Raw genomic sequence first — 10,462 nt, forward strand, 5'->3', positions numbered from 1 at the left:
GCATTATATTGAAAATGTGTTTTTTAAACTCTTGATAAGTATTTTCTGAATTTTTGATGGCTCTATGAACTCTTGAATTGATGTTATTTGTAGAACTAGTAACACAATATTAAACGTAATATAAACTACACTGTACATACTTCTGTAAAATACAATATATACTCTCACTAATTTTAAAAAATAAATATATAACTCACGTTTTTATTTCACAAAATACAATGCTATTTGCACTAAAAATTAATGCTATTTTGGAGACCCAAATCAGCACAACAATGGATCTGTACAAACATTGTTTCAAGAATCACAAAACTAGCATACTTTTTCAACACAATAATTTCGTGTGTATGTGTATATAAATGGTTTATATCATTCGTTGTTGGTTATACGTTAATATATAAAAATATGTCATTGTCATTAGTGTATTCACTTAAGCTATTGTTTTTTACATAAATAATCTATTAAAAATATCATATAAATTTATATTTTTTTATAAAATATTAAATTAAATATATTTTTTAATTATTTATTATTTAATTATTTTTTCTATTTTTACTTTTAAGCTCCCAAAAGTTTGGTCTCAACGGAGCTTTAGCCCTCCACAATTTTATACACCTTCTGTCATGTAAATTTATACCTATTTAACCAAACACAACTTTTAAAAGAAAAAAATAAAAATATATAATTTTTCTTTTCATGGTAAAAAAATAGTATAAAAAGTAATATTTTTTTACTAAAAAAAAAAAAATAATAAATTTAAATAACAAAAAAATAGGAATAACTTTAAATGACATAGAAAGTAGAATACAATACATATATATTAATCATACGAAAATGAAATAAAAACCCATCCATGAAGAAACAGTAACACAGCCTACCCTAACCTCAAAATCAACGCAAGGCTTGACATCACACATTCACACCTACAAACAAACAAAACATACATGTCCGTAAAAAATGACTTAGTGGCGTGGGATTGGATTTATGATCATTAAGTCATGAGTTCAAACCCTTGATGTCTCTAGGTTATCTGCCATACATAGTTCGTCTAGTGTGATTTATCTGTCGGGCCAAGGGTATTAAATTCGACCTAGGGTTTACCCCGTGCGCAACTCACATAAATACATAAATATATAAATTGCATAAACACAACAAATTTTTATATAACAACCAAACAAACAAACTACCATTTCTGCCCACAAAAATTAAAGATCGGGCCAAGCGACATACCCGGTAGAATCATGCATCCGCAATGGCCTGGCCTTGCCTTCACGATAATCGCCATCCTAAAATATAAATATAAATATAAATATCAATATCAATATCAATATTCAAGTAGTAGAATGCAAAGCCCCTTCCACGTTTTCCAGGCAAGCTACCAGATCTCTATACTCCTTTGTGTCGGACCAAATATCTGTCGCCTGTTTAATATTATTTTTTAAGAGCATCTCGGCAGCAAATAGTTCCTTACGGGTGTTGCCACGCCGGGCGACTTCTTGGTACACTTTACACAGCTCCAACGAGGCTCGTGCGAATCTTACAAACCGCTCCCTGTCTTTCCATAAATCGGATCCCTGATACGCTCGGACTTGTTTCAGTAGGGCCTCCGAGCACATTGCAAGATCACCTTTCAGTTTGTGCCACCTGGCGTACAGTCCCCATGTGTCGGGGGGGCTCCCACCGCTTTGAACAATCTGTTTCAAGATTTTACCAACAAGCTCCATCAAGTGATCAGTCTCCCGATTTCTAGTAGAGTCGTAAAGTGTACCACTGTTGCTGGCTATATTTGATTCAACATCAGTATTTGCTCGGCCCTCGACCTCTACCATAATTCTTTCCAACAGCTCGGAGTCGACTCGTTTCCTTTTGGTCATGTCCAGCACCTTTTGTATGGCTTCTATTGCCTGTGTAAAGTTCCCAATATCTGCAGCGACACGGCTGTAATTTTCCCACATCTGCCAGCTGTCCCGCTTCAGCTTAAGAGCTTCTTTGAACGCAATGAAAGACTCTTTGCTTCGATTTTTAATCATATGCAAACAAGCTATGTTATTCCAAGCCTCTCCATTTTCCGGATCGAGTTGAACAGCACGTGTGAAAGCATCCAGCGCCTTGTCGACGTCTCTCGATTTTAAGGCGGCTGCGCCGAGTGCGAACCAGCCATCCGGATACAGGGAATTTAAAGACATTGCGGATTCCCAGAGGGTTTTTGACTTGTCATAATCTCCCCGGTTGTACAAGGACCGAGCAAGAGATCTGAATGCTCGTGCAGACCTCCTTCCCGAGACGTCAAGGGCTTTCTCATAGGCAGTGTCGTCGTCAGTAACATCGCCAAGTGAACACCACAATCTCGAGTCGAATGGCTTCTCAAGCAGGCGTTTCTTGATGAGATCAACGGCTGCAGTTTTCTTATCCATTAGCTGGTAGCAATGAATCAGGTTATCCCATAGCTCAAGATCCTCGTATATTTTAAGGGCTTCGCCGACTAATCCGCAGCTTACTAAGAGATCACCATACTCCCTGAGTAGAGAATTTTTCATCAGTCGATTGAAATTGGAAGTAAAGTGAGGAGAACAAATAAAGAAAGAGAAAGAATTGTAGCTAATGCAAAGCAAAAGAAAATGGATGAGCAATACGAAAAGTTAGAAACAATCGAAAGGGTAGCATACTTTCTAAGAGCAGGAATTGAAGGCATGTTAACTGCAAAAAAGTAGTGCAGTCTTTCGGGGACTCCAGGAGAAGAGCTGCGTATACTTTCAACCTGTTGGAAAATTGTACAGTGGCAGTAAAAAATATATGTGCTGATTACAGGAATGAAATTCCGAGGTGGTGTTTCACAACAAGTGCATGAATAACATGGTAGTTGTAAGAAAAGGGAACAATACACGATCGAAAGGATATGACCTTCAACAGTAAGGATGACTTTCTTTTAGAAAGAGATATCATACATCATTATGTTCATAATATTATGGAAGTTAGATCTGTTATCTTTGAGCTTTTTAGGGTTTGTTTCTTTTGCAAAAATTTTCCAACACATGTTTCCGAAAAATTCATATATTACACACATTAATCATTTTTATGTTAACTACACAATTATCTGTACATCACACCAAAATTTTTTCCTTCAAACCAAAACACAAAACACACCCTTACTTTTAATTTTTTCCAATGCAATTTCCAATAAAAACATACCAATTTTTCATGCAAAACATTACATCAACAAACTATTTATCCCAAAACAAACACACAAAGTTAACAAACCCTTAGTCTAACTGGAATATCTTTTAACATTACATGCATGATATGAAATTTAATTCAGGTTTTTTTTTTTTTTTTTTGCAATAATAAAGTAATATTGTATTGGTTAAGATGATAACACCTGAACTATGATTTGAAGAGATCTAAAAAGGAAAGGATTCCATGTTTTGTGCATCTACACAATAATTCCAGAAACATCAATTGCACTTGATCATATGAAAAATCAAGTCTGCATTATCATAAAATTTGTTCTCATTTATATTTAATAAATTAAGCATACTGCAAGATAATTAGGGTGTGCTTTTGTGTGTGTGTTTTGTTATGATGTGTTCTTGAGGGGAAGTAATTATTGGATATAATAATTTCTACAGAAAATAGATTTTGATGTATTTTTTTTTTTTTTGGAGGGGGGGGGGGAGATTGAATAGTAAAAACCAGGAGCCAAAAAACATACTAGGACAAACCGTTTCCAATAAAAACATGCCTATTTTCTATACAAAACATCACAACAAATAACTATTTACCTAAAACAAAATAACAAGCACCAAGAATCGAATATATGAAAAGAATACATCCTTTATATTTTGGAGATGACATTGTTGGAATAATGTTTTATATGGAAAATGAATGTTGATTGAATGTGATATTTTTGAACTAAAATTGAAACTCGAAAACATAATAAAAATTTGAAAAAAATCTCAAAGAGTATTAGCCTAAACATATCAATTTTTCATACAAAACATTATATTCAACTATTTCACCTAAAACACAATAAAAATAGGGTGTGTTTGGTTGGCATTTTTTTTTCAAAATTTTTACTATTCAATCTTCATGATTCTCTATAAAAATACAATATTTCATTTCACACACCAAAAGAAACCTAAACCAAAACCCACCTATTATTTTGGCAGAAATAAACATAATAGTTTCTTTTTTTGCTATTGGTTCCTCAATATTTTACTTTAAAAAATTTCTCAACAAAATAATTGAGCTTCCTACACAGTTTTGGTAAACATCACTATTCTAATACCAGGGCAGAAAATTCATACTAATAAAGAGAATTTTGTCCAGTTTATGCATATATGTGTGTGTGTGTATTTCCATCAAAAAAGGGAGGCTTCACGAATGAATATGTTCTACACTAGGAAGGATGAAAAGGCATAAATATAATTTAAAGGGTGTGTTCACCCAACAATTTTTTACTAAAATAATTCCGGATATATATTATAAAAAAATATAATATATACACACATTTAGACGATATATATATAATATATATACTCATTCTATCCACTCTAAAAAAAGACAACAATTCAACAAAAAATATTATTGTTTATATTACCAACATAATTCCCCATATCTAACATAAAAAACACATACACCAAAAACCATAAAGTTAAAACATTCTTTGTGTTTGCTTTTGTGCCTATGTTTTGAGTTTTGGTATTTTTGAAGTGAAATAGTGGTTAGATGTGATGTTTTGTATGAAGATGGCATTAGATGTGATGTTTTTAGGAAATTTAAGAGAGGATAAAAAAAAAAAGAGTAAACAAACCCTAACTGTCAGAAGCCAAATAAAAATAAAATGATAGAATGATTGTTGTCCATGACACAATTTAAACTACAAATCTATGGATAAAAAATAATGTACTTAACTGATTTCAATATGGAGTAAGATAATGCGCATGAGAAAGAAGGTTGGAAATGAAAGAACATTATAAATAATAACCTGAAGCAAAATTGTTGCAAAACATTACCAGATGATCCATCATTAGCAATGCGCGTTGCTTAGTTCTTCCACGACTTGACTCCCACCGGACACGTAATATGCTGCTGAAGCATCGGAGCTTAAAAAACAAAATAGTGAAAGGCAGCAAGGAATAATCTTAGGCCAGTGGATTTTTAAAAGCTGGACCATGAGGGTGTGAAGTATTCGAATGGCACTTACAATGAATGGAGAAATTTTTTGAGAATCAATAGCCTCTATATATGGAGCCATTTCCCATTCTGAAACAAAATGATCAAATTAGTAATGATTTAACGAATACAGATATATGTAGTAATATGAAAAGTGCCAGTAGAATCTAGAGGAAGATATCTCAAGAAAGATGTTTCCAATAGCTACACTCTATCTAGAGTAAAAAATATCAATAACTTCTGCATCCATTATAATGAAATAGCATCCTTCATCTGTCCTATCTCCTTCTAGTAATAATAGAGAATTAAATAGCTACCTGACCATGGTTCCTCTAATTAGAAAACTCGTGACAAGAAGTTTGTATATGGGCCATGGGGTTGAAGTCAAGTGTAGCAAATAGAAACTAACATAGACAAAGAACATCTCACTGGAAGAGATTTTTGCCTGTATTTAATCTTATATTTTCTTCAAATACTTACCAACATTTCTTCACAAATACTATTCACTCTTTATAACTTCCCCAATTCAGTAAAGGATGAAAGTCAAGTTCATTGGGAAATTGGACTTGTTCAGTTAGGATAACTACAAAATAATACGCAAAAGATATCAGGAGAACTTTTAAAGGATAAATAGTCACATACTTTGCAATTCATCATTGCGAGCAATTCTCTCAATTAACAGACAATGTGCCAGAATCACAGCTTGTTGAGATCCCTTTAATTGGGAGTTTGCAGCTGCTTGATATTGAACATCTTGCCCAACACATTTAGACTGTGTCTCATCTTCTATGAATCTAGGAGTCATCAATACATCAGAAGCTTCATTCATTTCAGAATGTTGCTGAAGTAGAGGAGAAGTGTCATTAATGCCTGAGTTGGAGCTTACAGGAATGCTGGGACGTCCGGTGGCTGTTTCAGAAACTAGTTGCAGTTGTGCCTTTGGCTCCACCTATATCCAATATTCATCAGTGGGCGTGCACAGATAATGTCCAAGCTAATTTCAACTATAACTTACGAAATTATACCTGATGGACAGTTCGAAAACCAAGAGCCCCACTTACAAAAAAGTTTGAGCTGGAAACTTCTGCAGCTGATTGAATATGTAACCTGAAATAAAGCACCTTTTCCCATGAAAACAGAGTTCCAAGGACCTCAAAAAGAATGTTACGGTAAGATCACTAAGGTAAGGTAAGAAATCTTAACAGTAAACACACACAATTATATCCTGGGAGAGCAGAAACACAAGTCAGGGATTGAATGAAACCTATTCAGTAGTTTGTGCAGTTGATCTCATGCAACAAAGACAAGAAAAGGACACCATGTTGCACAAAAAGAAGGGCAAATAATATGAACTATTTGCTGAGCATTAATAAGAAACTGTACAACACTGAAGGTTATCATGATAGGGTCACTCACTACAGGCACACAAACTGATTCAAGCTTTCAGATTTGACAATACCAGGGCATATTGCATTCTTCAGCAACTTAATGACATAATCTTATATCACAGAATGTTTCTACTGATTGCATTTTATGGACAAGGACCAAAGATTTGAAAATTCAGACCATTATAGTATATATGACAACAAAAAACTTCATGATTGCTCTATTTCTAAAATGAAATCGAAGTATAAATTTGAGGGGGAAAATTCTAAAATGAAATTGAAGCATAAATTTGAGAAAACAAAAAAAAAAAAAACACCACTGCTGTCAGTATAATGAATGATTAAGGTTTGTCACTCAATTAAAGGAGGCCATGACTCACTTGGAAGCATCTACGCGCCCATAGTAAAGTTCCAGGATCTCTACTTCCAAACGAAGAATTGATAGAATAGTTGAACAACCTTCACCAACGCACCAGTAATCTTTTATCTTCTCCAAGGTTCCAAGATGAAATAAACTTTCATGTGCATAAACTTGTAATAAATCAAAAAGTGGAGAAGATCGCTCATCCAACAACTTTTGATGCAAGAACAAAGCTCTGACCAACCACCACCAGATGCTTCTTACTCCATAAATTGAAGACAAATTTCCTTCAAATAGCACATCTTTTGTTCTTTCTAGCAGAGTCTTTGCAAAAACTAAGTACTGCAAGGCAAAGACAACATATAAATTTTGATTCATATATGAATAACACGTAAAACTGCGGCCAACTATCATATACATACACAAATAAATAAGTGAATAGAAAATTGTAGCTAGCAATAATAAACTGTGGAAAAAAGTTCTTGCACAAAATAAACGAGCAAACGATACTTAAAATAAAAGTTGTATTTTTTTTTCAAAAAACATCATATCAACTTACTATTTATATCACATCACAACTCAAAATTTTTACTATTCCCAAAACACCAAAACACAACCACACCTTAATCTGTCCAACTGCATGGTCGAAAGTTACTTGAATGATGTTTAATGGCTACAAAGCAATGAATTGACAGGGCAAAACTGAAAACTAATTGCACATATCTTGCACAACTCAGAGTCAAAGTCAAAATAAAATGAAGTTGAATTCATATCCTGACAAATAACAAAATTCTCAATAGTAACTATTGTGACAATTACAAGAAAAAATAATAGTTGAATGCATTTGAATAATAAGCAACTAGAAAGGAACCACGGACAATGCAAACAGTTTTTCATTATTGGAAAAAGGTAGAACTAAATTTAATGATGAAGCTGCAAGTACCTGCAAATTTTTGAATTTTCCAAGCAAGTCGGAACCAACAGATGTTAGCTCTTTAAGCGCCCATGCTTCCCACTCTATCCAATCAACACCTCCAATTCCATATTTCTGTGTTAATAGATTCACCAGTGGCATCAAAGGAAGGTTGTCCGATGGCCTGATACAGGTGTCCAATCAGCAGAAAATTGGTGTTTATATTTGATCTCCTTGCCTAAAATAGGCGCATAATATGCACGTCCGTGTGTGTGCAAGTAGATGTAAAGAAGCAAGCTGTATGATATATTTTAAAATTCAATAAAACAACAATGAAGATTTAAGTGAGCCCAAATTAATGTGAGCGCTGAGTCAAAGTGTAATTGTTGTTGCTTTACACCTATAATCATATGGTGTTTCTGCCAAACACCATGCCGCAAGCATAGAAAAATAACTTAGATGCTGGTGAAGGGGGCATTCTCGAAGGTATTCTCTGAGCCCCAGTGAGGAATAGGGCATTCAGCAATATGTTAAAGCCAAAATTGCTTCACACGTGAGCATTCACTCTCTAATTTGAATATGTCTATAATGTAAACAGGAATATTCATTCTTCTGGAAACCAACTTAGGAACATCAGCTCCTAAAACAAATTTGGATTATTTGACATTTTTATTGTTTTGAATTTTGCAAAGCAAATGCCATGTCACCCTTCATTATTAGTATTGTCGAAAATTTCTCTCGTATAGTTATATTTTTAGTGATAGGGGCATCATAAGTGGAGTTCAACCAAGGTTCTGCCTAGGTACTTTGAACTTCTGTCCATCATAAAGGCACAGCTTTTGAAACACCATTCAGTGGAAATTAGAGGAGACAAAATTTGTACTAGAAAGATATTTTTATAGCAGACAACCAACCCAACTGCCGTGGTCGATAATAACTTCTCCATCATAACCTAACATATAATCATTAAAATAAAACTTTAAGCAAAAGTAAGAATTCAAACAATCAAAACGAGATATATTTCTCCTAAAGGAATGGATGAATTTGTCACAAAGAATTCATTATGAATAAGGCCGCATAGCTCAAAAGGCAATATTCTTTGACAGTCTTGCCAGCATTCTTTCAATAAATCAGATTGCCTATTAATATCATGACATTACCCTAGAGGAAACTCGCATTTTCACAGTTAACACTTAGAAAAATTATATAATATTCAAACATATATTGACTCGATATGACTTTGAGCCACGAACCTACCTAATAGACGGTCAGGCACATGATAATCAAACATGGTGCAAAACGTGCATCATCTTGAATTTTGAGCAAAAGATTCAACACAATGTCATTACATTTCCGCAGGTTTGAACAAAGAAAATCCTACACACCCATACAGACAATCCAAAAATGAAGATATAGCGAGATACTCACCCTGTAAAATTGCACTGAGTGAATGCAAGCAACGCAGCAACCCCAACCGCCATTACAAGCAGCGCTTTATACCTCAATTCTCCCGAGTCCTGACCAGAATTAACATCCAAAAACGAGCGTACGCACTCGGGGAGTATCTCGCGATAGAAGAACTCAGCTGAACTAACCGAATCCAATCGCAGATCCCTAAACAGTGCTCGCGAAGCGGCGGACGAGGCGACAGCCTCGACGTAGCAACCTGATTCGATAAGAGCAACTACATCACTTACCAGGCTTGGGAGACTTAGAGAATCAAGGGTCAAGGCTTCGCCGATCGGCGGCGGATGTTCCGCCGGGAGAGAACAGCGGAGGAGGCGGAGCTCCAGGGCGCGGAGCAATACGGTGTCGTTTTCGGCCATCCCAATTGCAGAGAGAGAGAGAGAGACTGTAGAAGGAAGGGTTTAAGCTAAGGCACAAAATGGAAGGAAGGGTTTTAAGAATTGGGGGTTGGGCTGGGTTCTATTCATTGGGCTTTCTAATTTGGGCATTAAAATGATTATAAAAATTTGGGTGTCTTTTATTTGATCCTAAAAATCAATCCGAATCAGAGAAAAATAAAACTTTTGAGCCTAAAAATTAAGCATGTGTTATAATTATTATTATAAAAATATTAATATTCTTAGTGCTAATCACTATTACATATATTACTCCCTCCGCACAATTTCTATTATTCTAAAATATATTTACACAATTTTTTAGGTGATTGTCTTTTTGTTATGAATTGACAAATTTACTTTTAATTGTATGGTAGATATTAAAAGTAATAAACTAATGAAGGGTAAAAATATAAAAGTTGATGTAAATTTTTCAACAATAAAAAGTAAAATCCGAAAATAGGAAAATATCTTCGAATTTGATATAATTAGTGTCTGAGGTTAGGAATCTCTAAACACTGTAGGATACATAAATAAAATAGGAAAATAAAACTACAGACCGAAAAATAAAGTGGTGATCCCCAAAAGAAATTCTCTTGAATTTGATGTCGATTGAAGATAAAAAATTCAAATCCTTAAATATTCCTTCAAGAAAACGTTTCAGAACCGTCGCCAGCAACCGCCGTCAACCGCCCACAACGAAACGTTTTGAAACGTCGTCTGGTCGGTTACGGCAACCGTCTCGCCAACCGCATAACCCAACCGACCAATCCAGAGACTAACTAGTCGCTAG

The 10,462-nt window shown here is 34.6% G+C and overlaps 1 protein-coding gene across 1 annotated transcript; it reads right to left on the reverse strand.

Moving 5' to 3' along the window:
- Positions 1-835: 835 nt before the first annotated feature.
- LOC127242645 (uncharacterized) lies at positions 836-9,700 on the reverse strand. Its single transcript, XM_051262267.1, has 9 exons — positions 9,257-9,700; positions 7,859-8,012; positions 6,935-7,257; positions 6,195-6,276; positions 5,812-6,118; positions 5,201-5,259; positions 5,010-5,099; positions 2,664-2,755; positions 836-2,514 (listed from the first exon to the last, which is right to left on the reverse strand). Exons 1-9 carry the CDS (start codon positions 9,652-9,654, stop codon positions 1,329-1,331), a joined length of 2,691 nt encoding a protein of 896 aa, XP_051118224.1. The 5' UTR covers positions 9,655-9,700; the 3' UTR covers positions 836-1,328.
- Between the last annotated feature and the right edge of the window lie 762 nt (positions 9,701-10,462).

Source organism: Andrographis paniculata, unplaced genomic scaffold (genome assembly GCF_009805555.1).
Source record: "Andrographis paniculata isolate CXL003 unplaced genomic scaffold, ASM980555v1 Contig87END, whole genome shotgun sequence".
In the NCBI taxonomy this organism is placed as follows: Eukaryota; Viridiplantae; Streptophyta; class Magnoliopsida; order Lamiales; family Acanthaceae; genus Andrographis; species Andrographis paniculata.

Bases quoted from the DNA above. Each gene is read 5' to 3' on its own strand.
- LOC127242645 (XM_051262267.1), bottom strand. From the start codon at position 9,654: ATGGCCGAAAACGACACCGTATTGCTCCGCGCCCTGGAGCTCCGCCTC. The intron at 7,258-7,858 runs GTACTTGCAGCT...TTTGCCTTGCAG, and splicing joins GAAAATTCAAAAATTTGCAG to TACTTAGTTTTTGCAAAGAC. The intron at 6,277-6,934 runs GTGAGTCATGGC...GCTTTATTTCAG, and splicing joins GGGCGCGTAGATGCTTCCAA to GTTACATATTCAATCAGCTG.